Source organism: Coturnix japonica, chromosome 5 (assembly GCF_001577835.2).
Source record: "Coturnix japonica isolate 7356 chromosome 5, Coturnix japonica 2.1, whole genome shotgun sequence".
In the NCBI taxonomy this organism is placed as follows: Eukaryota; Metazoa; Chordata; class Aves; order Galliformes; family Phasianidae; genus Coturnix; species Coturnix japonica.
In genome coordinates, this window is record NC_029520.1 from 15,871,468 (window position 1) to 15,899,352 (window position 27,885).

General features: G+C 38.2%; 1 protein-coding gene and 1 long non-coding RNA gene across 2 annotated transcripts; one reads left to right on the forward strand and one right to left on the reverse strand.

The window, feature by feature from the left end:
* The first annotated feature begins 1,470 nt into the window (after positions 1-1,470).
* On the forward strand, positions 1,471-27,474 carry NUCB2 (nucleobindin 2). The gene is made up of 13 exons (XM_015864126.2): positions 1,471-1,619; positions 8,532-8,675; positions 10,012-10,119; positions 11,379-11,505; positions 14,166-14,269; positions 15,904-16,089; positions 16,695-16,785; positions 18,302-18,360; positions 19,849-19,941; positions 20,950-21,039; positions 21,576-21,746; positions 22,074-22,155; positions 23,850-27,474. The coding sequence occupies exons 2-13, from the start codon at positions 8,532-8,534 to the stop codon at positions 23,960-23,962; spliced, it is 1,368 nt and encodes a 455-aa protein (XP_015719612.1). The 5' UTR covers positions 1,471-1,619; the 3' UTR covers positions 23,963-27,474.
* LOC107314660 lies at positions 2,137-8,586 on the reverse strand. Its single transcript, XR_001555550.2, has 4 exons — positions 8,502-8,586; positions 7,108-7,207; positions 5,348-5,416; positions 2,137-2,381 (listed from the first exon to the last, which is right to left on the reverse strand). It is a non-coding gene; the product is annotated as an uncharacterized LOC107314660 (long non-coding RNA).
* Positions 27,475-27,885: the final 411 nt, after the last annotated feature.

Below are 27,885 nucleotides of genomic sequence, written 5' to 3' on the forward strand. Positions count from 1 at the left end.
CGGTCCCAACCAGCTCTCCTTGTGCAATGCTGTGGTTTACCCACAGAGAACACAGATCTGCAAGCTTGCAGGTTCTTCCTGTGCATGTTTTTGGCACGCTTTCAACTAGAAATATCACTGTTATGCTTGCTTCAGCTGTTCCATCAATAAGGCTTCTCAGGCTCTTGCAATAAGCCACTTGTGATCACCGAGTGCTCATGTGAATTCACTTAGTGAATTCCAGCACCTCCACAACTCAGAAGCAATCTATAAGCAAGAAGAACACTGACTGACCACAGATCTGTTTCTGAAGTGAAAAAAGCTGTGGAAAAAACACTGTACAGTAATGAGCAGTGTTTCCTTGGAAGAGGGAAGGCCTGAGTAGCACCAGCCCTACTGCTTTAACAGCTGCCTGCTACCACAGATGTCATTAGTACAGTTTACTTTCCCACACGCTCAAACCAGAAGCTGTGATCTCCAAAACCACTCTGGAATTCCAATGCCCACTGTAAGCAAGCACTCAGAGCCTGGCTGCAGCACAAGTACCTCGCTGGGACCGCACAAATCCCTCTGTCGTTCCTCTCACAGAATCACAGAATCGTAGGGGTTGGAAGGGACCTCTAGAGATCATTGAGTCCAACCTCCCTGCCAAAGCAGGCTCCCTACACCATGTCACACAGGTAGGCGTCCAGGCAGGTCTTGAATATCTCCAGAGAAGGAGACTCCACCACCTCCCTGGGCAGCCTGTTCCAGTGCTCCATCACCCTCACTGTAAAGAAGTTCTTCCACACATTCATGCTGAACTTCCTATGCTGTACTTTCATCCCATTACCCCTAGTCCTATCCCCACGCACTACTGAAAAGAGACCAGCCTCACCACTATGGCTCCCACACCTCAGGTATTTATAAACCTGGAACAAGTCCCCTCTCAGCCTTCTTTTCTCAAGGCTAAACAGACCCAGTTCCCTAAGTCTCTCCTCACAGGGGAGACTCATCTGCACGAAGCATTAAAGCAGATACTTCTAAGTGACTCTCAGACACACTGCCAGGCAGCAGAGCCGGAACAGACCGCAAAGTAATACAACTTCTCCAAGAACTTGAAGGCGATACCTCAGCTCAGGAACAAGCTTAGGGAAGTAATACACGCGGCAGAGGTTACACCTCGGATCAAGGTTTATTCCATTAGTTACAGCCATTATATACCTACTCTCTAAAAATAACTTTTTCCAAAGTTACTGTTAGGAGGCGCAGCGCAACGGCGGGAAGCGGGCGGCGCTCCCTCAGAGAGCGCCCACCTACCACAGCCGCCTCGTCCCGCGCGTTGCGTTCCCGCCCCGCCTCCCGCAGCCGCCATGACGGCCCCGCCGTAACCGCCACGTCCCTCAGCGCTCACTCGGCTATCACGTCGCCGCGCGCGGCGCTGCCCAATCAGAGCCCTCCGCGACGCCCTGGAGGGGGTGCTGGCCGGCCAATCGCCGCGCTGCTGGGGGCGAGATCTGTCCCCATGGAAACGAGAGGCCGTGCCGCCGTGACGCCGCCGGTGCCGCATCGTGACGCGCCGCTGCTCGGCGGGACCCTCGGGAGCCGCTTTCCCCGCTCACAACCACCTCTGTTTCCTCTGAGAGGCGGCGGGACGCAAGGTAACATCGCCGTGTCGCTGTCAGGCCTGCGGCGGGTGGGAGGCGCGGGGCAGCTCCTGTCAGGAGGAGCGATGGCCGTGGCGCTGGGCCGGGCCGCGTTGTGCGTTTAATAACGGTAACGCGGCGGAGCGGCCCCTGAGGAGGGGTGTCTGTGGGGGTCTGTGGAGCGTCCGGGGCTGAAGCGGCGGCATTGGAGCCTTGTCCGCCCGCGGGGAGCTGTGTGTGGGGGCAGCCCTCACCTCCGGCTAAAGACGGTGATGATCCTCAGGAAGTAACGCTGTGGCGGCTCTTGAAAGCAGCGGGAGGAGCTGAGGCGATACCTGGCGGCGGTACTGATGGGCGGGCATTGCGCTGCCACGGGAAAACCTCGGCTGCTTTGTCCCACAGACCAGGGTGGTCTGGCCAGAAATGCTTTTTGACCATCTGCCTGCTGTAGTACCACGGGGGAACTAAGGAAGGTGCTGTAATGCCACATGGACCTCAAAAATAATTCACAAAGTGTGGAATCGTAGCCATAAAGAGGGACACGTGTTTATTTATTTATTTATTTATTTTCTGGAAACAGCATGACGATGGCTTGGTCAGCAAGGAGGAGAAATACCCTGTGTTGCCTGAGTTGTATTTGCTGTAGAGAAATAAAGCCCGGCCTTTCTCAGATTAGACCATCACTGCACCAAAACTAGGACAGCAGTGGTACGTCATGGCGCTGAGGTTCGCCTGGAGAGTTGCTGTGTGTTGTTTGGCATCTAGTTTTCTCACACACTGAAGAAAAATCCAATAGGTGATTCAGTATAGAAACGCTTCTATCCAGATCCTGAAGTGCCTGTCTCTCTCACCTAAACTGGTGAGCATGGGAAAGCTTCCTAGTCCACAGTATGGGTAGGAGGTGCTTTACTCAGAGAGCTGGGAGGCCCTGGCTCAGCTGCCCATAGAAAGTGTGGGTGCCCCATCCCTGCAGGCACTCAAGTTTACTGATCTTTAAGATCCCTTCCAATCTCAGCCATTTTATGATTCTATGAGAAGAAACTCAAGATTTATTTGAAAACACCTTTCATTATGACTTTATAGACCTCTGCTTAAGGCTCAGAAAAGATTTTGACAAAGACCCACGTTTGTGTGAATGCTTAAGATCCGCTTATATTTCTTGCCATCAGTTGCTGCACGGTGATCTTTTAGTCATGACACAAGACCTGCCATGGGCTGAAATTATTAATCTATGTCTATTATCTAATGTCTAAAGCTGCCCCCATATGATACGTGTATGATTTAAACCGGATTCGTGAAGGGGAAGAGTGGTAGTTCTTTGTGATAATAAAAAATGTATTGTAGTATTGACTCACATGTCGGAAGTATGAAAATATTTACCCATACTTCTAGCGATACACTGACTAAACAAGCATGCTTTACAAAAGAAAGATAAAACCCTTTACTAATAGCTTGAAAGCCTGTACCAATGTTGCCTTGATGTGAACTCCTGCGCAACAATGGTGTTTGTTTAATAAAGTCCATTTGTTTGCTTAGCAAGCAGAAGAGATCCTGGGATGCTCCTGTAAGATACCTAATGGAGACACAGGAGCCTTCTGGACTGGGATATTCTTATCTGTAGCTTCAAATGCTGCCGAGTGCTTAAGGGGCAAAATTCATGTTAATCAAAACACCTTCTGCTGAAAATTCTTACCTACGTGGTTTGACAGTTGGAAAAATGAAAGAAAATTGTTACAACACTTTTACAGTTGTAAATATGGCTTCATCATTTGTAATTCAGGAAATGTTTAGTCCGTTTTTGTTACTACGTTTCTGCTGCTTTGTGTTCTTTATAAAACAAGAGCGAGTTCTTTTGGCACATTTGGATTCCTGACCGTGTAGAAATCCAAGTGAATTAGAAAACGATGGCAGCTGTCATTAAGTGGCTGAATATTTTTACATCTGGCTTCGTGTTAGTTCTAAACTTATTCCTGTAAGCTACAGACTGTTTTCTCTGCAAGGGGGAAAAAAGGCTACTGAGGTCCTGATGGAATCAGTGTTTAATTTAATAAGATCATTTCTTGTTGTCTAGAGCAAAATGTGGGTGATCCCATACAGTTCTTAAAAGGTTCTTTTATTTGCAGTTAGAGTAAGAGCAACCTTGTCCAAGCAATACTTGTGTTGCAGGTGGTGGCAGACTGGAAATTAGGTTGGTTTTTATACTAGCAGTAGCAAAATTGCTGTTCTCGTTTGTACAAAATGGCTTTGAATCTGTGAGATTCCAGGTTTGCTGGTGTATTTTGTGTTTTGTTGTAGTACAGGAAGCTGTATTGACAGCAGGTTTGTTTTGGTTTGGTTTGTTTTACTTTGTTTTACTTTGCTTTTGAAGTGTATAAGAATCTTATCACTGAATTCAGTGTACATTTTTGTTTGCATATTAGTTTCGTCTTTTCTTGTGAGCCAGCTTTCCTGGTAAGAAGTGATAAAATCAAGCAGGTTCCTTCTGAAAACAAAACCATTATTTCAGCATTCTTCAGTTTGCAAGATAGCTGCATAGAAACTGATACTGCAGTTCTAAAACAACGTTTATAATTCCTTGGAGGCAAGTATCATATAAACACGTGCATTTGTGTGCACGTGGGTTTTAAAATAATGAACTATTAATGTTGCCACAAAAAGGAAAGAAGCAGTTGTCTTGTCAGGCTTTACTTACAGCAGAGCTACGCATGTGTAAGAGCAGGCTGTGGATGTAGTTGCATTGTAAATAGTATTTGCTTCTTTCAAACTGGAACATTCACACTTTATTCCTATGTAGCATCTGCTGTCATTTGGGTGACTCATTCAATAAAACAGCTGAACTGGTGAGAAGAAAGGATTCTGCTGTCTCTATGTACTTCAGTACGGTTAAGTGAAGCTGTATTTATGTGCAGTCTGATGAAGTAAAAGCTTCACACAGAATCACAGAATGACCCGGGTTGGAAGGGACATCAAGGATCATGTAGTTCCAACCCCCCTGCCTGGCAGGGCCACCAAACATACACCTTTACTAGATCAGGTTGCCCAGGGCCCCATCCAACCTGGTCTTGGACACCTCCAAGGACGGGGCATCCACAACCTCCCTGAGCAGCCTGTTCCAGGACCTCACCACTCTCCTAGTGAAGAACTTCCCCCCTAACATCCAACCTAAATCTTCCCTCTTTTAACTTAAAACCATTTCCCCATGTCCTACTATTGTCAGCCCTTTCGAAGAGTTTACTCGTGTTCTTGTGCAGAGCAAACTAAGGGGGATGTACTGTAACAATAGATGAGGAAAGCAGTGCAGATTGAAACCTGCTGGGAATTGCTGGTGATGGAGAGAAAAAATCTGAACTTCTGAATCAGAGAAAAGATAATGAAAGGAAAAATACTCCTCTGTCTTGTGCAGGAGGGACATTGACTGAAAGAGGAGTGATGGAAAACAGTGCTTATGTATTATGAAAATGATTAAATCTCATATAGGGAGAAAGCTGTGCAGATGCTTTTGTAATTTGGAAGGTAACTTGTAAAGCAAAAAGTAGTGCAGATTTGAGCTAGTTCAGTTTTCCCCTTGTTTTTTCTGTACATGTCTTTAAGAAATCTAGATCACCAGGTCTGGTGGCCTAAAATAAGGGCTTTTTCTGAGCTGGAAGGGACTCTTATGCTTGTTTCTCAAAACTGCAGTCATATTTTAGCAGTGCAAATACCCATTTAACTCATGGACAGGCGCGGTGAAGGAGGTGCATTACCTTTATATTCATTAACTTCTGTCCTTGGTTCAGGTCTGACAGCTTACAGGAGTCATGCAGCAAGTCTCCCTGAAAGAACACAAAGGGTGCTGATATGGCAAGTGTTTCTGAACCCAAAATGTGGCCAAATAATGATCTGTTTATGTCTATTTCAAACATCTGAAGTATTGTTTTTCTTAATGAATTGGTGAGCTAATCAATATCTTTTCAATCTTTTCAAATCTTCAAATTTTGACACGGAGCCCTGCTTATCTAAAACATAATGATGTTTTGCTGGGAAGGTGATAGAGACATGAGCTGAATCTGCTGTTTTCTGGACAGTAGTTATTAAGTGAATGAGAAGTACGTCTGATGGCTGTGTGAAATAGGTGTGCTAATACCATACTGAGCTGCTTGTGTTCATGCTGCAAGCTTTAGAAGCTGCATTTCATACATATCTTTCAAGGGCCATAGCTTTTTGTAATAACAGTGTCATTGGAGCTGATTGGAATTTCTGATGATGTTTATGGGCTCAGGTTCAAGGTTGCTGGCAGGCGACCCACTTCTCTTTTCTTTGCTGATTGTATTTTTCTGTCCAGGCAAGTACACGTGTAGGTCTGTTTTCTGCTGCCTCATTCTTGTACTTCTCACTAAGAGTTGGTTTTGTTTCTTTGTTTTTCAATACTTTCTGCTTTGAGAAGTTCTGATTTTTTGTTTTCCGCCCAAAAAAAGTTTGTAAAGTACAGTATGTATCACTCCTAGAGCATGATTGGTTCTCTTTATAAAGTATAAATATTTATCTCCTTACCGCCGTGGTGCTTAGCTAATTAGAATTTGCATATTTTTTGTAAGAGCAGAGCAGAGCTGCACTACTTTTCCATCTGGGTGAGCTGCACGTTTTTCTCTAGAATTGTTTCCAGCTGGAAACTGTAACATCAGTTCAGTTCAGTTCACATATTGGTTACAAAGTAACCACTGCACCCCTGGCAGGGCATGAGAATGTGTACTGTGCATTGTGTATCACTCAAGGCAGTGACCGAACTGCTCGTCTTCTGCAGCACCGAGGCTGCCTATTAGTTTGGCGACTCCTAGTCCTTACAGAGGAAACAGGATCCTTTAGTCAGCCTTGTCAAATGCCTGGGATGGATGACCATCCATCTCTAAATGGGTTTCCCAAGTGTCAGGAAGTGCTCAAAGTAGCTGATAGCTGCTGAAGATGAGTTGAACTCTTAATAGTGAAGTGTTAAGAGGAACAAAAAAACGAAACACCTCTTTTCTTCTCATCCTGCCTCTCCTCACTTCCCTCTAGTTGCTGAATTTGCAACTCATGCTGAGTTGTCTCTGGCAGCTGATTAATGTCAGACTTCACAGTGGGAGTGACCTGTCTCTCCTAATACACATCAGAGTAGAATGTGTGACTCAGTTGTGACTGTCACTTTGGGCTGTCACTCTGTCTAAAGGCTGACACATCTTAGACATCTGCTCTTATAAGAGATAGTTTTGATCAATATTGTCTTCCATTGTTTTCCATTACATATAGCAGCACGTAATTACAGAGGCTGGTACTTTCAGAGGAAACTAAATTACCCGTGAGCAGAAATGTATAATACTATCATACTTTCTGTTTAGAGAAGTTATTGTCCTGGTTTTTGTCCAGAAACTTTCAAAGGTTCAGGTTTCTCCTACTTATTTTTCATATACACCCGCTTGACAGATACCAAGTTAAGTGTTTGCCTTACTTTTTCATCTGAAAAGACAATAAAATGCAAAATGTGACTTACTCATAACTGCACCTCAGTCTGCTTTGGAAATGAACCACCGTACAAATAAATAAACAGGCAACAGTGTTCAGAGTGTGGCTTTAACACCAGACATGGCAACCTACTTGTGGAGAAAAAGAGGACGAGATGAGATGACCTTAGCTGTGCTAGACAGGTGACAATAGGGGATGGTAGGTTAATGGTTGTCTGCCTGCTAAAGGTACTGATCTCCCGCATAACATACATTAATATGTATGCCATTAATGGTTACAAGCCTAGCAGATAGCTCTGGCACCATTCAGAACAGAGTTCGAGGGCTTTTTATTTTTACTGTTGGTTGTTTGGGTTTTGTTTGTTTTAAATGAATGGCAAAGTCAATCTGAGTTTCTAATGGGGAACTGACAGTAGTGCTGATGTTGAATCTAGTGCTCTCAATGTGACAGCAGCAATAGCTCTTGCTGTCCCATCTGGCAATGGTCAGATGTTAGTAATTTTAAAAATAAGAGATATTTGCTATGACTGAGCAAAATCTTCTTACATCCTTTTTGCTAAGGAGTTTCAGAGGGTCCTCGTAATTCTCAAGTCTTTGATATATAAAAGAAAATACAGAAAAATGGCTGTATTTTTACCTTCAGCTGTTCCCTGGTTCCTGAACAAGAGAGAGAATAATAATTCTGCATTTCCCTTTTTGTTCTTAGTAAGAGTGCATTCTTTTATATAATGCGTATATGGATAAAGGATGTTAACAATATTTTAAATGAGGAAGCTGTCATTATGTACATTTATTGCCTTAGTGAGGGGGCAGCTTAATCCAAGCAAGGGTAATGCTCCACTGTTGGTTAGCAGCACATGTAGTTAGGAAAACTGGCACTGATTTGTCTCCCACCTTACCACCCCTCAAATAAAATCTCTGCTATTGGATCTGGATACTTTTTGCTGGAATTACTTACATGATGAGTTAAAGCATTTGTACAGGAATTATTCTTGCAACAGGCATACGTTAGATTTGGCTGCATATTGTGTCTTTCACGTATCTGAGCTAACCATAGGCAGCATTAACCTACAACTTTCACTAAGCAGGAGACAAATCAGAGTACAAACTCTGATATTATTTAAGGCTTGACCATCCTAAACAAGCACACGAACACTGAGTGTTCCTACCTGTCCAACAGAGTCATTAACAATACTACAAGATACTAAAATCCTCTTCCTATTTGCAGTGCAACATAGTTGCGTGCACAACTGTCAACTAATCTGCTTGTATCATAAAAGCCTTTAAAAATTAGTACTGTATTTAATTCTTTGAGTTGTAGTGTTCCTTGAGAATAGTGGAACACACAGAAAGTGGGTTATTCCAGGTGTCTATTTAGGAACATCAAATTATTCTAATCAAACTCTATGATAACATCACTCACGTTAATTTTGGTGACTTGATCTCATTTCAGATGAAGTGGCGATCTCTCTTGCCTCGGCAATGTATTTTGCTGATACCATTTCTCCTAATGGCTTTGGAAGCAGTACCTATAGACATAGATAAGACAAAAGTCAAAGGAGAAGGTCACGTAGAAGGAGAGAAGATAGAAAATCCGGTAAGTGTAATGAAATAAATCTTCAATGAAATAAGTAGTTTTTTTAATTATTAATAATCCAGTTATAGCAAGTTGCTGTCATGAAATTTAGATGTCTTTTACTGGAGCAGTATTCAGGGAAGAAATGGGATTATCAAACACACTACTTTCTGCTGAGGTGGGGTTCCATTTACATATGTTCTCTTTTCTTCGTTACTTTCCCCGAGCTGTTAAAGGTGAGATAGCAAACTGAATTGAATTCCCCAGTATACAATGGAAAGAACTGCTTATTTTTCCACAGAGACTTCTTTGAAGTGACTGACTGAGTGGTGGCTTAGGAAATTCCATTCAGTGTTTCCATTTCATTGCTTCCAGTCAAACAGGAAAATGTTTGATTAGGAGAAGCCATACTATCACACTATGTTTCTGAATGCACATCAAATAAAGATGTGTTTGAGATCTCAAATACGCTGAAGTAACAAGTGTTTTTGCCAAGAAACAAATCTGCAGTATCAGCTTTTAATAGCTGAACAATAATGTTGTTCTGGGAGAGCCAAATCAATTCTTTCGTTGAAGCAGAGTTTTTTTTCTTTCCAGAATGGAATTATTCTGTCTAACACAGTTGTATTTGCTCTGGATTGGTCTTCTGGAGTGTGTTTCATTTGTACCACACTACCACAAGAGCATAGCATATACCACAGGAACCTTAGCTGATCTAGTAGGCTAAGTCCTGGATGTAGCTCTGGTTCATCTGCTCTGAGGGACCAATACAGAGCAAATACAACTGTGTTAGACAGAATAATCTGCTCTGAGGGCAGATAAACCAGTGCAGTTTCACTAATCTCATATTTGCATTAAATGTTTCCCAAGCAGACTATCTGCTTTTTGAAAGATATGCTGATTAAAGCCAAGTAAAACTTCTGGCTGTTGCTTCTGGCAGACTGAAGGTAGCTGCCTTTAAAGGAAGTTTTCTAGGAAATGCAGCAAATAGTTTCAATGTTGTTTTGCATCTGGGAGAAACAGGCAGTTTCTGAACCACTCTTAAATTCTTGTAATTAATGATTTGCACTGTTTGGAAAGCCCACTATGTTAACATGTTAGATGCTTGCATACAATGTGGTTTCCTAAATGCCTTTATCCTCTTTGTCATCTGTTGCTGAAACAAATTAATCATAAGTTCCTGCAAGATGAAAATGCAGAATCACAAAAGTAGAAGATATGTAAAAGAGCTACAATACTTGTATTGCTGAGAATTGGATTTCAGTTATATAATAGCACGCAATTATAGTTACATAATTACACGCAATATATTGTTTGGCAGTATATTCTTCTCTAAAGTTATTGTTCTTTTTTGAAGGATACAGGGCTTTATTATGATGAATATCTCAGGCAAGTAATTGATGTCTTGGAAACAGATAAGCATTTCAGGGAGAAACTCCAGACTGCAGACATAGAAGAAATAAAGGTAAGTTCAAGATGTTAAGTGAAGCTAATTACGTCCATAATAATGAACCCTGCAAGATGGATGTTACATATATATTTTAAAATCTTCATACCCCTCTTATTTTTTTGTGATACTTGTTTTTTGTTTACCTAGGTATTTAACTCTTGCTAGAGCTTTGTCTTTAATTAAGGGACAGCAAGTTTTCTGTTAAAGAATATCCCATAGAATAGTAAAAATTAAAAAAAGCACTCATGCGTGGTTTCTGCCTTTTGCCCATCTATTTAAAAGGCTGTTTTAGATTCAACACAGATAGATACATCCTTGTATTCCACAGAAGAGCCACAAGCCTAGTTCTCACTCAGTTTTGCCTGCTGGGTGGTTTGGAACACTGTTTCAAACAGTGTTCAAACAGAAGTGAAGATGGTGTATCATTTATTGATACGAAGACATGGAAGAGAATTATAAGAAAGTCAGGTTTTCTAATCTGAGGAAATTCACAAGCTGTTCTGGAAGAAGTGTCAATGTGCTTAAATGAGGCATCAGAGAATTTTGACATTCTCCGCTGCTGTCCTTTCTTGAGCACCATTCCAAATAGAACACTCTCCCAAAGTCTCATTGTGTTTCTGTCTTTTGTACTCCAGTGGCTCTGTGTGGTAGCTGTTCTATGTTCTCCTTTTATGAGTTAGAAACTTTGCATGACACAGGTAGGAAACAGCCCAATGTGACAGAGAGGAGATCCTGCCTTTTGCATTTTTTAAAATCCTTCATGTTGTCATTGACAGATTTGATTCCTCTTTCTTCTGTACTATAGCTCGGGTTGCTCTTGAAGATTACTATGAATTTCCAGAGCCTGATAAATATTCTTGCCATGTTAATGGCTGTTACTGTGCTTGTATCTTCTCTCAAGTATTACAGTGGCTGAAGAAAATAGTACTGTGTGTTCATCTTGCAGCTATTTCAAATTAATTTGAGAATGTTTGATCAAGAAATTTATCACTTCTGAAACCTCACAAGGTATTTCTGCTGCAAGGCCAAGCTTATGCTCTTTAAAGGAGCAAATATTTCTGAAGAGAATTTGTACACCTTTCTGTATTCTGCTCTGTTTCTATAACCTAAAATTTTTGAAAACGTTCATTGAAAGACTTCTGAGATTCTTATACGTATGAGCTACATTATGAGAAGGACTACAACTGGTCTGCTGTCTTGCAGCTCATATGCAATGGGAATAGTAAAGACTACTTTCTTTTATGTTTTTATAGATCAGTTTTGTTTTTTGACAGAGTGGAAAGCTAAGCAGAGAGCTTGACTTAGTAAGCCACCATGTGAGAACACGGCTGGATGAACTCAAACGACAAGAGGTGGCAAGATTAAGAATGTTAATTAAAGCCAAAATGGATTCTGTTCAAGGTAAGAATACAAAATTTAACAAGGTGAACTGGGTACCTGTCCAATACAAGCTAGACAAAATCTAAGTTGCACTGTCCTTGTTGTCAATAGTAAGAACTATAATCTGAAAGTAACCGTCCTTTTTGATTTAGTCTGTTGGCAACAAACATACATCTTTATAGGAAACTGAGGAGAAAATAAAAGCCATTTATTTCGTAAATAGCTAAATTTGATTTTGACAGTGGATTTTGCAGATGCTTCTAATCCTTTCTGAGCTTTTTGAGATATTTTTGTAGTTCAACAGTCTACAAATAACTCACTGAGAAATAGCCACGTATTGGATTATTTTAGAACACAAAACAATGTCTCATTTATTTGGGGTAGGTTTGTTTTTTTTAATTAATAGTCACTTAACATTATGTTTTCATTTTTTCTTTTTAAGTTCTTTCTGGTGGAAAGGGGCTGTTTTACAGATTTATATCAGATATTAAACATTTCAGTTCAGAAGATGATTTTTCTTATTTTTGAGGTAATTCTAAGGTCCTAAGTAAAGAGGAACATTTAGGGTGCGAAAACTTATCCATAACATTTTCTAATTGTTAATTAAATCAATTGAAATACTCCAAGATGGATCCTAATCCCGTTAAGCCAAATTTAGAGGTAGCAAGTAGGCCGAAGAAGCATGTATATGCAAATATGCCTAGGGGATATTACTGGAGTCAGGAAAAAAAAAACAAAACAGTTTAATTTGGGCAAGGAGGTATTTTTAGTATAGTACGTTCCCAATGAACACTTTAGATGGTATCATCACGTAGCGAATGAAGAACATAGAGTTCTCTGAGAATTTCAATATAACCTTTTTATCCTTTGCTTTCATTTTCTGAAAGTTTTAGTTCAGTGAGTACAAACCACCAGTATCTGGATGGTGCATACCAGACCTCCACAGGAAGTTAGTGTATTGCCTCGCATACCTGTCAGACCCTGTGGTTCTTTTTTCTTACATGGTTTTTAGCTGCCAAAAGCCTATAATCTCATGCTTGTATTGCAAGCAAGCACTCCACAGCCACAACAGATAAAGCATGCATACACATTCTGTCACTGTGTGAGATGCTATATCTGGAAACAATCAAAGCAGATTATACCCTTTCAAAATATTCAGACGACAATTAATGTGAAACAGTGTGATTCAGAAAATATTTTGTAAAGTTTATAGTGGGTCCTGCCATTGAATATTTCACATCACTTGTAATGGTATGATCAGATTATCTATGAAGCACAGCTGCATCTGCACACTTAAGCAGCATCTTGGAGCATGTGCAAAAATGCATTCTGTAGTAACAGCAGGTAGAGCAGTTTGATTTCCTTGTGTTTGTTCTTTTAATATTTTCCATATAGTTCAAATTAATATCTTGGTCCTTTATCTGATTAAGTCCTGCTTTATTCGCACTCAAATAGATCAGGTCCAACAGACTTGGACATATGTTCTTCACATATTTGGTACTGATCCAGATGTATTATTAAACATTTGTACCAAGATCCTGCTAGACTAGCTAGTACAGGACAAGAATGTTAGGAGCTGGATGACTTTCTCCAGGGTCAAGTCTCAGATAAAGCAATAATGTGACAAGTAAATACTGTCAAATTGAATGAGCTGTTTCTTCATAAATAGATTTGGGGGGGATTTTATTGTTTTGTTTGTTTTTTAAATATTCTAATACTACCCTTCCAAAAAACATTCCATTAACAGACTAAGGAATGTATATTTCAGAAAAAATTATGATCTCATCAGGGATAAATGTGCCCTAGGCAACATTTGCTGCTTCGTGATAATATGAATACAACACTGAATGTGAGAGTAGCAGTTTACTATAGGATAACAAGTTCAGAATTGTTTTCTTTTGCTTAATTTATTTTTTAGCCAAATGAAGTATTTTTACTAACCAATCTAGTAAAAGCTGTTCAGAATTGTTACCCACAACATACCAAAGCACATCCTGCTAAGACAGCATTATTATTTAGCATTGACATTGAGAAATCAGAACAGATAGAAAAACTTGTAGTTGTAGAAATGTATTTTGTTGTTAGTGCATTGTATATTTATATTACTGGGTACAGTCCAAGTCCTAAAAAAGGAGAAACGTTTGCAACTTTTAGACAAAGGACTTGACTCTCCACTGTCCTACACTTCTTGTTTTGCACAAATGAAATTAGAAATTCTGGTTATTGGATATGATCTTCAACCATACGTCTTGCATTATATATATATATATGCACAATGAATGGTTCATTCACAGAATATACTGGGCAAGTTAGAGTTAGAATTCTCTGATGCAAGTTGTTAGCTGTAATAGCTGAAGTTATATGTTATTTATATAAAGAAAAGAAGAATAAAATGTTTTGGTTTATAGAGCTCAACTGATTGTACATTTCCTTGCTGAGAGGCAAACTTCAGTATATTAAATTATTGTGTGCAGTGCAACACCTGACACACTGGAAGGAGTACAGTGCAAATTGCTATCAAGTATGCTTGATCTCCTTCAGGTAAATCTGCTTTATGAGTGTTAAGGTAGTTAAGACACTCAAGGCACAAACACCTTGTGAAAGCACTGAAATTCCTGATCTTTCTTGCTTTCAAACTTATTTTAATGTTTTATGTTTGTACCTGTACCTCCTTCTTTCAGATACTGGCATAGACCATCAGGCTCTCCTTAAACAGTTTGAGCACCTGAACCATCAGAATCCTGACACGTTTGAGCCGAAGGACTTAGATATGTTGATCAAAGCGGTGAGTGCTAAATACAGAGAACTGGGGTTATGTTTTATTTGTATTAATTACATTTTTTTATCTGGTAGAGATGAACACTTTATATATACTTTTTTCCCTTTTTAAAGGAATGACTTGAAGTCTTCTGTTTCAGAGAAAATCACTTGTCTGCATAGCACACTTGAAATCTTTGTTGCCAAAGAGACCATACATTTTGGCATGGCATCTTAAAAGGATTTGCATTCATGTGCCAGTACAGCCAACTTTGGGAATAAAACACAACTTTCTGAAAGCATTTGAATTAAGCACAGTTTCGAGAGAAGCACATCCTTCTCAAACCTATTTCAAAGCGATATAATTGTCTCACAGAGTGACATAAATAATCATCCCTAAACCAGCTATTTGAATTTGGGAATCTGTTATATATACATCTGAAGGAGAGCAGAATTAAGATACCAGTATCAGAAGCTGCATATACTGAGCATGGAGTTTGATGTCTAAATAGCATCAATAAGGGACACTTTTTTTTTTTTCCATTCCAGTCAGTGTTTAAGACAATGCAGTTAAGCTAAGCACAGAATTGTTTTTTTCAACTGCTTTAAAATAATATATTTCCCTGAGGGGAAAAAAAGAGGACTTAAGTCTCACTATGTGACAATACTGCATGTCTGAGAAGGCATTTCATATTGTCAAAGTAAATGGGAAGACTCTTTTTTAAAAAATAAAATCTATTTTAAGCTTTGTTCATTTCTCATAGGTATATCTACCTTTGGAAATTTTAACATCAGTTTTGTGAAAAATTATTCTCTCTATATACTTACATATATATTAAAGTTCCTTGCTGTTTCTGAGAGCATCGCTGCTGAAAAAATTCTAGTTGGTTAGGAGGAGCATATCCTCAGCAGGGCAGTTCTTTCTCTTATTACATCATTTTTCTTCTCTTTTCAGCTGAGATATTGACCTATTTTAATGGGTATTGAGGGATAGGGGACGTGTTAAAATCATTTATGAAGAGGTCTGATTAATAAAAAAATTATAAATAATGGGAAGACTTTATCAGGTATGAATGTGAACTTCAAAAAGCACTAGAAGACTATATCCTTTAATAACTTGACCTGAAAATTGATACAGCTTTAAATCTTATATAAGTACATGTCAGAAATTCTCACACTTTTCTCTCCACTTAAATAGTTTCATTGATTTAATCTGTAAGAAGCTGCTGTATAGTAGTGTTGTAATACTGCATTATTAATGGAAGGGTAAACTAGAAATGCTCTTACACTGAAATGAATAAGAATTTACTATACTACTTGATGCTGTGCTTAGTTAATAATAAAATACTTCTTGGGCTAATTAATGAGAAAAAATACCTCAATGCTCTCTTATGGAACTGTTTCTGCAAAAGATTTCTAAGCAGTCAAACCTTTGCAAATTAAGTTCATTGAAAGTAACAGGAGAAAGGAGGTAAGATACTTTTGTATCGCTGTCAAGTGAAGGAGGACCACCAACCAGTTTACTTCATGTTTAAGAGGGGAACGGCAATATAGTCAGCCTCACCCACATAGCTGAACAGTGGTATTTTACATGATAATGTATCACATGCATTAACATAATCATGTGGCATAATTGTGCATATATATTATCTGTGCTTATAGGCTACAAGTGACCTGGAGAATTACGATAAAACCCGCCATGAGGAATTTAAGAAATACGAAATGATGAAAGAACATGAGAGAAGAGAGTATTTAAAAACATTGGATGAAGAAAAGAGGCAGCGTGAAGAATCCAAATTTGAAGAGATGAAAAAGAAACATGGAGATCACCCTAAAGTTCACCATCCTGTAAGGCTACAGTCTATTCTTAGGCATTTAGAAGGAGGGTTTCCTTTCCAGTTGATAATGAGAAGGAAGTATTATGTTTCTTCTCATGATTTGTCTTGTTGACATAGAAGCAGAGAGCAGGAGTAGTGCTTAGAGCTTTAGAAAACCCACCACATATACTTTCCTTTTTTTCTGTATTCTATTTGCTGGCAGAATTATTATTTACGAACTAGCTAAAAGTCACAAAAAGAGGAAAGATGGGTATTTGAAAACATAGGGATTCCTGCAGGGAGCTGCATCACAGAACAGTTTGCTGCAGGAGCAGCAACTGGTTGAATTTAGTTAATCTGTTGTTTCTAGGTGAGTCTGTGTGGCCATGACTTTCCTGAGAATATACATTCCTTTCCTGAGAATATACATTTTTTTGCCACTCTCTCTTTCCTTGGGCCTTTCTATCTAGAAAAAGTATGTGACCTGAATTAAAGGAAATCATAATGATTATGTTTTGAACATTACTAATTAAAAAAAAGCCTGTCAGAGAAACCGTAATACAGGAATGCAAAGGAAGGTTGTAAAAGTACACTTAATCATCTTTTTGAATATTTTTCTTTGTAACCAATATACAGGGAAGCAAAGATCAATTGAAAGAGGTGTGGGAAGAAGCAGATGGGCTAGATCCAAATGAGTTTGACCCCAAAACATTCTTCAAATTACATGGTAAGAGGTTTGGTTTAACATTGATTAGCAAATGCTATGACTTTCTTTAATCTTTTGCTGAGAACATATGTTCAGCAAGTTTGCATTGTGCTAGGAAGAGGACTTAGAACTCAAGTGAGTTGTGTGAATCCAAAAGGTATAGGAGAAAATATCTATATTGTTTTTTGCATGTCTACTGTGGAGCCAGATAGGGCCGAAATTTGAAAACAGAAATTTAAATGCTCAAAAAATGAAACAGCAAGTAACCAGAAGTAGTTGCTCAGGGAAGTAAGAGTATTTACAGGTCTGTCCACAACCACAACTTTGCTCATGCACTGTAAGACAAGGATAAGTCCTTAAGGGTGTGTTGAGGAAAACCTGCTTTCTTCACATCTTTGCAGAGAAGTACCAGGCACCCCTTATGTTTGAAGTGGTCTTGGAACTTCTGAAAATGCTTGACACTTCTAACACTGCCTTAAAAAAACAAAAGTCCAGAGCGCTTCTCAACGCATTTCTGAGCAGTCTGCAATCAGGAACAGTGCAATAGTAGCTGGGAAAAAGATGCATCTCAGTAGGCATTTTGCTTTGAATAAGGTTATTTAAATTCATAACTGTCTGATGTTGATAAATGCTTCATAATCAAGTACCCTTAAGCAGAACCTTCCCCTCAGTGGGCTATTAAGGGTTAGGTGGCACAAACAATTCGACTAATGATGATAATTTAATTGATATGTTATAGATTGATCCTAACTTTTTGTTTTGGTTTATAAATATGTATTATATAGAAAGAAAGCCATGTTTCTTGTTTCTAGAAAGAGATCTTAAAAAACAATTATCTGGAAATTTTTAGTAGTTATTTTATGCATGTCATACCAAAACAGCAGTAGCTAAAATGACCTTTTCCCTGAGAGCTTAGGGCATCAAAAACTCTGAATTAAACAAAGATAATGCATCATAGTACTCATTAGATGTAGCCATCCCCTTTCTATTTCAGAAGTTTTATAACATTCTTCAGAATTGAATGTAACATGCAAAGTAGATAGTATTCTCTTATTTGCACTGGTCATCAAAACTAGTTTTGTACTGCTATTTTCTTAAGCATTGTATGTTTATATAGATTTTTACAAAATTCTGTTGTTATTTTGGAGTTGTACTGTTGGCTAACAATATTTTTCTATTCAATTCTGTTATTCTTCAGTCTCTTTACAAATGTAGTTGTTAAATTGGGACAAGTTGTTCTCAGCTATGTTTTTTGGCAGTTGCACTGAATGCAGTCTTGTTGTGACCTATTTCAGCTTGCTAAGGAGAAGGGGGAATACTTCAGACTTATTCAATCACTTGTTAACAGTTGGGTAGTGAAAGGTGGTGATATGGATCAGCTGATTCTTGATAAAAAACAGAACAGAAAAGCTGACCTATGGAACCAGCATCTCCTTAAATTATATTTTTAATCCACATGGGGTGTATGCGCTGCTGCTTAATTCATGGAGACTTTCTGTCCATAATTAACATACATTTTCAATGCTTCCTATTTTAGATGTCAATAATGATCATTTCCTGGATGAGCAAGAATTGGAAGCCCTATTTACAAAAGAGGTAAAAAAAAAAAAAATCCAAAGGTTCACTTACTCAAAAAAAAAAAAATTTTGCAGGAATGTCTGGTTTTTTTTTTTCAAAAGCAAATGTAGGTTTTGGACTACTATTATTTTATATATATTATTTTATAATTTATTTTGTTATTTATGCACCCTTAATATTTAAGCACAGCTGTAAGCATATACAAAAACTAGGAAAAAAAAGTATTTCAGTCTTAGGACTCAGACAGTAGACATGTATTTATTATGTACTTTTCTGCCAGATGTTCAGTTCAGATTTCATTATTAGTCCTCTGAGCAGTATACCTGTATAATTTGCAGTGGAGAGCTGCAAATCTGCTTTGGCTCAGTGCAGTCTAATGTAGGTTTTGAATCTGAACAGCTGTACACATTCAGTGCCAGTTATAAACCTTACAGAAAGAAAAAAGGTCACACTCATTTGAAAATACTTAGGCTGCATTTCTTGACAAAGAGTCACAATGGATTAATTTGCCTCATCAAATCTAAGTGCTATACAATGAAGGACAACACTGTAGAAGCGGCAGCAGGGATTTCACATTATTTGCATCTAGCTAGTTTGGAGCACAAGTACATTTGGTAAAGCAGGCAACCCCTTAGTTTCTTTAAGCTTCATTAGAAAAAGCAGAAATATTAGTACTACTTTGCCTCCCTGAGCTGCAGCAAGATACCGATACTACAGAAACAGTGAGTAAACAAAAAGGCTTGGCCTTCTTTTTTTGGGAGGTTCTGTCTTGTAACAAAGAAAACAAGCTTCCCATGCAAAGTTCCAATATTATAGCTGGCACTAATGAGCTTCAGAATGTATGAGATATGCTACATATGTAAGCTTATAATTCTCAATTACTATAAACTGTAGAAGATTTAACAGTATAATTGTTGCAATCCCTTTATGTCCTACAAAAATGTACAACAGTCTTTTTTGACAAGTAAGTCCCAGTATTTTACAGTGTTGTAATTTAAAAATTAATAATCTGGGACTGTAAAATTACCTATGAGAAAGAAAGCTAAGTTGCTTAGAAAGCTAAGGAGAAGCAGATAAACATGAACTCACTAGAAAGCACTGTTTAAGAAGAGAAGTGGGCAATTAAGCTTAGCACTCAGTTTTTCTTGTGATATCGTGAATGCTTACACTGTGGACAGCATGCTCAGAATTACTCTTTCCTGTTCAAGAAACTTTGGAAACTCAGCTTACTTCAAATCAAACAGGAACGCAGACAGCATGCTGAGATCAATGTTTAAAGCACTGAATTACAACAGACCACATGAATTAACTGAGAACGTAATCCTTAGCAATGATGACATACTCATTTGTTGAGTAAATACTATGGTAAAAGAGATTTACACCTATACACATGCTTGAAAAAATGATGAACTCATGTTTTTAGCTGTCTGAAACTACTGTTCCAAATCTTTCACTTGAATGAGCAGTCCTTTCTCCAAAATAACATTTCCTAAGTTTAAATTTCAGCTAGAAAAAGTATATGACCCAAAAAATGAAGAGGATGACATGGTTGAAATGGAAGAAGAGAGGCTGAGAATGAGAGAACATGTAATGAATGAGGTATGGACTAATGTTTAATAAAGCTGATGTTTTCCTGCTACATTAAAAAAAGAATAGTTCTAATACTAAGGATTGCCTAAATACAATAGAAGGGCACAGTGTTATTAGTGCTGAGATTCAGAAAGCCACAGTTATCAGCCCCTATCTTAGGTTGATGTAAATGCCTGAAGACTAAACTTATTAAATAAATTCCAGAGGAGGACTTGGCAATAGCCTCACGTCATTTGCAGGTACTCGGATTTAATACAAATGCCCAGTGAATTTTGTTAAACAGGGAAGACTATGAATGTCCTCTTACACTTGACAGTAGGGTGAGATTCTGTGGAAAGATTAAGGAAAGTACTGTCTTCTGGTTTTTGTCCATTCAAAAGAGATGTGTGAGTTCAAGGCATTACTTACAACAGTGATTACCATTACTGGTTCTCACTGTTTTGTGGTTTTTTTTTTCTGTTCAGGAAACAGAGGAAAGGGAAGAGGGTATTTTGAATCACTCTTTTTCACATATTTTTTCTCTATTCAACTTTTTTTCTTAAGCTTGAGGATCTGAGCAAGCCTGGACTTCTTTTACTCATGAAGGGAGGAATTTCCTCTCTTCCCTTTAAAGGTTTCTGACACAGTTCATCTTTGCTTTGTTTTAAAATCTCCCTATCCAACAGTAGAGATTGTTCTGACTCAGAATTACAATGTTATTATCAAAAAGCTACAATTTGTTTTTCCTCGGAAACATCAGGCATGCTCCTATAAGCACTGGGCCTGCAGCCACACGTTTTTGCAATTACTTCCCAAGTGAAATGTGAGGATTTACTTTTTATTTCCATTTTTACTAAGCTAGATGATGGCTTGGATGAGAAGTTTTTAGAGGACGTTGCAGGCATTCATTTGAAAAATGGGACAATTTAAAAATAAAATGGTTGTATTTGAAGATACTTATGTCACAAAGTTAATGTTTTCTCTACCAAAACCCATCCTTTAGGCAGAGTTTAATTTTTTTTTTTTTGCTTCAAACAGGTTGACATCAACAAGGACAGACTAGTAACTTTGGAAGAGTTCCTGCGAGCTACAGAAAAAAAAGAATTTTTGGAGCCAGATAGTTGGGAGGTAAAGAAAATGTGTTCCAAGTGCAACATACTGTACTATTACCATCACTCTAACCAGGAAACCAAATGGCATGTGTCTGACCTTTGCCATTTTTCTGTCTTGTTTTGGTATATGTGTGGTTAAATGCACTAGCTAAATGTAATATACAAAACGTGACAGACTAATACAGTACAGATGTAATCTTTATGGTCTGCACACAAACAGAAATGGTCTTGCACTGCCACCACATGGATTTAGAAGATGTTTATCCACATGTTTTTCAAACATGAAATGGACATTTCATTTATGAATCACTTTAAAGCAGAGATACAATCTCAGTTGAAAACAAGCGGATTTTTTTTTTCTTCCTAACTCTAAACTTCTCATAGAATCTTGCTAAGAAATAGCTATTTTACTGTTTAAATGAACATACTAATTCATAACATTATCATTCACATCTAGTAAACTGTGCAATTCATATAATTATTTCAGTGGAAACATAATGAAAAATAGATACGCATTCCTACTCAAGTATTCATGTTTGTTCTTTCTTGCAGACGCTAGATCAACAGCAGCTCTTCACTGAGGATGAACTGAAGGAATTTGAAAGTCATATTTCTCAGCAGGAAGATGAGCTCAGAAAGAAGGCAGAAGAACTTCAGAAACAGAAGGAAGAGCTACAGAGGCAGCATGACCAGCTTCAGGCTCAGAAACAAGAGCTTCAGCAGGTACGCTTATGACAACAGGATTTTTTTTCTCTCTCTCCTGTATTCTTATGCATGTGAAGGCTTATGACAGTCCCCAGCTCTGGAACATCTTTCATCTTAATTTCTGATAGGAATCTCAGTTGAATTCTAAACAACAGCAGTACTGCAGCACGTCATAACCCATTACTTCAGATTACAGCAAACAGTGAAAGCATCTCAACTCAGTAGTTTTCCTGCTAACCAAGACTCAGCATAATGATGTGCATACATTTCCTGTGCTTATTCACTCATGTCAGAGAAAGTTGACAGAGTGAAGTTTTTCAACTGCGTTACTTCATTTTTCACCAGGTTGTAAAACAGATGGAACAAAAGAAACTACAACAAGCAAATCCACCTGCAGGACCAGCTGGAGAACTGAAATTCCAGCCCCGTATGTATCTTTCTATGTAGAAAACACAAACTTTAAGATTCCCAACATGACAGTCATTAAAAATACATTTTCTGTTCAAACTCTTAAATATAATGTGGTTTTAATGATCTCTGTAGGGAGGCTCACTAAACTGTCTTCAAGACAGAAGTATGGAAGATTTCTAAAATGTCGATGAAATCTCACCAATTTTATATCTGTAGGAAAATAAAAAGAGTTCTAACTTACAGCACTAGATGGACAGAGAAAAGATTGCAGTTTGTTGGAGCGTTTTGTATGTCAGTCTAAAAATAGTGAGATCTAGGATAAGTCTGAGTATTCAGAAAAGAGTAGGGGCATACAAATGACCACACCTGTCTAATGTCCTATGGCTGCATTACCACAGTGCAGAGATAGGTGCATTCAGTGTAGCTTGTGTTGTGCAAACATGTTGTAATATACCTGATTTGAATAGCAAGAATGTGAAATTACAGTAATTCAAGCAGCATTGCTTGTTGTACAACCATGCTCCTGATGCCAAGATGTCTGCACAAGCACTAATGTTGGTTCACCTATCATTCAATGGTTATCACTAGTTATGCAGCTAGATGAAAGCTGTTTGTTACTCTCTTAGCTGTATCTTGGAATTCCAGATTGTAATCCAAAATTGTGGTCTCAGTCTCTGACTGGGGAACAAATCAAAACATTGAAATGCTTTCGACATGTCTGTCCTCTCTGGTCAGTTTACCTGCATCTGAGCACAACATGATGTGACAAGCTTTAGACAACATGAGCAACCAATGGCTTCAACACGAACAGACAATAAAATCACAATAAATCATTCCATATGATTATTGGTAAAAACAAAGTGGTCAGCTCTATTTTAACACTTCTTACCTCTGCCCTTCCATACATCCAAACATTTTCCTCCCCATCTAGAACTAATATGGCTTTTATTGGCTTCCATGTTTATGTGCTAACATTGTCGGTACAGCTCAGGAATTTTTAACAACTTGAATATAAAGCTTTGGGCTATATCCAGTCAGACTTGAATATTGGAAGGATTTAACAGCACTTGTGGGGCCAACAGTGAGATTTCAAACCTGAAATACCATTTTCAGTGATTACAGCTCACTTTGAGTATCCTGGAGTTCTATCCTCAAACTACTCTGTTTTATGACCAAAGCAAGAAAAAATGGAATTTGAACATGAATTTCATTTTGTCTTTCATTTGCTTCAAAGCTGCTTGGGGCTAATACCAATTTATAAACCTTGGTTATAATAGCCTCTCTTACTCTTCTCTTCAGTAAAAACACTGTTTGTAATCACAGATACCTTGGGCTTGGTTTAGTGATACATCTTTTAACACTGGCAATAACTGATAGTGTTAGGATTAGAGGTTTCATAAACATGCAGTATGTTTTAGAAAGAACAGATTAGTATCCAAAAAGAGACTATATAAATAAAAACATTTTTTGCTGAAAACAGAAGCAACTAGTAATCTAAGAAGAAATTCTGAATATTATCATTTTGCAGCCTCCTGGGTAAACTCAATCTGATTTCATTGTTGGCCATGTAAATTCCAGCTTCGAATTACAAAACAAAAACAGGTGGTTCAGTTTGATTGTCTGTACACTAGAAACATTACTTTAGGGACTTTTCACATGTGGAGCTCATTTAATAGAGAAATTTTAAGCAGTTTTATTCCTGTTTTACAGCTGGCGAGCACAAAATTGAAGAAGCACCAAAACAACCTGCAGGAGGTGATCAGCCTCTACCACCAGGACACATCCAAGAACCAGCTGCTGGAACTGATCAAGTTCACCCTTAGCCACTTGTGCCTCAACTTTATAGCATCTTTATTATTTTGGGGGGAGGGTAAAAGGCAGAAAAGGGAGAGGGACAAAAAAAAACAAAAAACAAACAACAAAAAGGGTAATGAACTCTCCACTTTCTTTCCCAGATTGTAAAAATCACTGGGAGCATTAGAGATTAAATATCAATCAGGCTTGAATCATAAATTAATTTTCTCTCCAATACATCAGTAAGAAAGGCAACAGGAGGATCATTTAGCAGCTATAATGGAGGAAAAATATTAAGGAAACTTATTATTAAAGGTTTTTATGGCCAAGGGACTTAGCTCTTGGACTCTTCTCCTATAAAAAGAGGGAGATGACTGCCATTGTGTGTTTAGGCACAAATTGCAAGCTTTTCAGAGAAGAAGCAATGAACTGGCCTGAATATCAAGTTAGATCTTGTTTTATGTAGAAACTCTTTCCAGAAATGCTGAGAAGCAAAGTACAGGGAAATAGACCATAGATAAAGGCCTACCATTTCCAGTACTACCAACCACTTTCTTCTTCTGAGACCAAATAAAAATGAAAATTCTTACGCTTAACTTTTAGAAAATTTGCACTTTCTAAAATTTAGCCACCACAAACAATTGCATGGAATAGTGAATACTTTTCATGTTTACAGAAGCCTAAGAATTTCACTATGAGCCTTCAGAAGGAATACTGTACTTCTAGTGGATTGGTCTGAACCGTCCTTGTTAAGATTAATTCTGTGTAGATGTTGGCTCACTCATTTGGCTCCAGGGATAGTACTTTTGTCCCTGTTTCTTTCATCAGGTGCCAAGTGATCTCAAAATTTTGCATGCAGTTAAATAAGCTTTTTATGTTGATGGAAATGTTGTACAAAACAGAACAAGGCTCACTGTCTTTTTCTGTACAGATTTTCCTACCTCTTGCGGTAAAACCAGATTTTTTCAAAATGCACCATGTGATTCTGAAAGCTCTTCTCAGACATGAATCTTTGACTTGTTAAGAGTCTCACTGTTAATACACATTTGTCTTTCAGCAGTTAGTTGATGTAGGCATATGAAATATCTAAAACAAGGGTGCTACTTGATTGTATTATTTTGGAATAGAACCAGGATAGCTCTCTCATACTGTAAGCCAAGATTTTTAAAAACCAAACAAAAAAACAACAAAACAAAAACTGAGCAGCAAAAGTTGTCTTTCCTGTGGGTTTTGCTATAACGTCAAAAAGCTGTGTGATTGTCCTTGCTTCTCATCCACTTCAGACTGAGCGTAAACCCTCTTTCTAGCTTTGTGTTTGTTTGTTTGTTGCTGTTAAGAAGAAATATGGATTGCTCTGATTGTATAACATTGGCTCTGAACTGATATACACGCACCTTGGCATGCATCCTTTGTATTTTCTTCCACTTCTGTGGCTAACTGCATTGTCATTCAAAGAGATCATTTGGGTTTTGAGCAAAGAAACAGGCAGGCCTCTCCTACCAAAAGATGTTTCTTACAGGATAATACTCAAATATTTTAGGCAAACTCAAAGACCTTTGGCAGTTACTAATGTTTTGTATTGATATTTGATATTTAAGTCTCTCACTAAAGTATTCTGATTGATAGAGGCTGGTCATATTCCTTACATGCTTAATGCTTCTTTCAGATGAATTGAGCATATTCACATTCTTCACACAATGTAACAAAACTCATTGCTGGAATAGATTAGGTTTCTTTATCTGTTTCATCTTGTTAATTGTGATGTCACATTTCATTCATTTATACCACTCCAGCAATTAGATTTACTTTGTTGTTGTTCTCTCTCCAAGTTATTAGTATCTTAATATGTTTCTAAAATTAGTTTCAAAAGCCACTGTTTGTTACTTCCATGTAATTCTAACATCAGTTTATGTCTTTGTCAGGAGGCTGAAGCTTATTTCTACAACTTTTTGCTAAGAGAACTAGACGTAGTTACAGCTACAAGCAGAGTAACATCATTTCCCAGTGCAGAGTCTTGGCTTTAGGGCTGTAAGCATGATAATCAGGAGCAGAGTGAGGAAAGAGGAAAACAAAGGTGAGTTATTCTAACACCACAGAAAAGAGGAGGGGACATTTTTCCTTCTCCTTGTACCACATGAAATTTTGCAAAGAAAGAATGATACAGCTGGAGATGTTTCCAGAGAATCAAGGACTGAAACCTTTAATCTGAATGCATTTCTACCATACAAATCATTCTTCCTTCCTATCTGCCTCATCACAAATGTTATTATAGGTAGTATAGTATATGCTCTCAAGCACTTGCCACAGCTCAAGCTTTGTTTTCATTGCAAAGTTAACAAGAGTTCCCAATTTTACATTTCAACTAACTTGAGCCACATTCGGCATAAAACAATGCGTATCTTTCCTCAACTGCTGTCTGATACTGAAATGTTCTTGTCAGTGTTAATTTTAGTGATAGGTTTGCATTTTAACAATATACTTAGGTTCACTTCTTAGAGGTAAAAACAGGCAATTTTCTAAATTCTAGAATTACTGATCAGATTTCTCTCTTAACAGTAATGTAAGTTGTAGTCCAGCTGTCAGATGTTTGTGCTGAATTGTGAGGAAGTCAATGCCTTAGTTCACAGTAACATTTAAGTTATTTAACTCCTACTGAGCAGACCCTAACTTTACTGCCTAAAAGTTTTTGAGACAAATTAGAGATTCATACTCATCTGTCCAATTCAGAATCTCATACGAGTCATTATCTGTTCCACATGTCTGCATAGAGAGGCCTAAATGGGTATTTTCCTGGAAGATGGGCAGTCAGGTCCAGTCTCAACAAACAGCAAACAGTCCTGACCTGATGCTGTCCATCTTGTCATCCTTTATGGAAAGGACTTTATTCTTCAGACCCAAGCTAATGAGGTCTCAATCTGAGCATAATCTAGTCCAATTATTTTTGAGGATTAATTCTGAGATAAACGTGATCTCACTGTAAGGAATATCTGCCATAGATGTTATGCAACATGCTAAAGTCACACCTACACATGGAACATGTAACTGGTTTAACCCTTCTTTAACACAGCTTTTTTTCAATAATGACATCTTTCATTAGGTTCTCTCTTCCACAACAGAGACTGAAAGTATTACATTATCCACTCACTGCCTGTTTTCTTCTATGGTATGGATTTCTCAGGAGCTTTTTAAAAGATTAAAAAAAAACTTGCAGCTATGTCAGGAAATAGAACTCTATAATTGAAGTTAAACAAGGGACTGGAATATCATGGGCACCAGGACTTTGACCTGTACTCTGCTTTTCCTTTAGGAGGTGATTTACAGGAAAATTGAATGTAACCTCATAGAGGCATCAATTCCAAGACAAAGATACAGATGTTTTGTTTTGTACTTGGCTGGGATTTCAGTAGGAGGATGAAGGGGTAAGATTTGGTCAGTGGTGTATAAATTTTTATCTTCCAGTGCAATATATGTAAGAAAAAAAGGCCCAGTCCATAGTTTGTATTGATTAGTTTTTAACTGGATTAAACTGAATCTCAGTGCAGTCACAGACTTACAGTGTTTTATTTTAAGTGGTTGAGAATGAGGCAGCTGCTGCCAGCAGGCAGCATCACAGCCAAGGAGCATTCACTTCTGCTTCCTCTGGGATAAGAGGGCTTGTGGGCCAGAGCGGGGCTGTGCTAGGGCATGACCCAGGACAGCCCCAAGTCTGCTCCTAAGGGAGAACAGGTGATATTTCAAAGTGCTGAAACTGCACTGTTTTGGGGCCTGCATGGGGGGTGAGCATATATGGCCAGGTATGGCTGGGCAGGATTTGGGCTGTGCACAAGCATATAAAGTCTTTCATGGCTTAGGTCTTGTGCATAAGCTCATTTTTGCCTTCCTATTTGTTGTGTGTTTTCTGGAAAAAGGTAAAAATATTTCATAAACAAATAGACATCTTTCATTCTTCCTG

Coding starts and splice junctions, on each gene's coding strand:
- NUCB2 (XM_015864126.2), top strand. CDS start 8,532: ATGAAGTGGCGATCTCTCTTGCCTCGGCAATGTATTTTGCTGATACCA. Junction 8,676..10,011: donor GAGAGAAGATAGAAAATCCG/GTAAGTGTAATG, acceptor TCTTTTTTGAAG/GATACAGGGCTTTATTATGA. Junction 19,942..20,949: donor GAGAACATGTAATGAATGAG/GTATGGACTAAT, acceptor TGCTTCAAACAG/GTTGACATCAACAAGGACAG.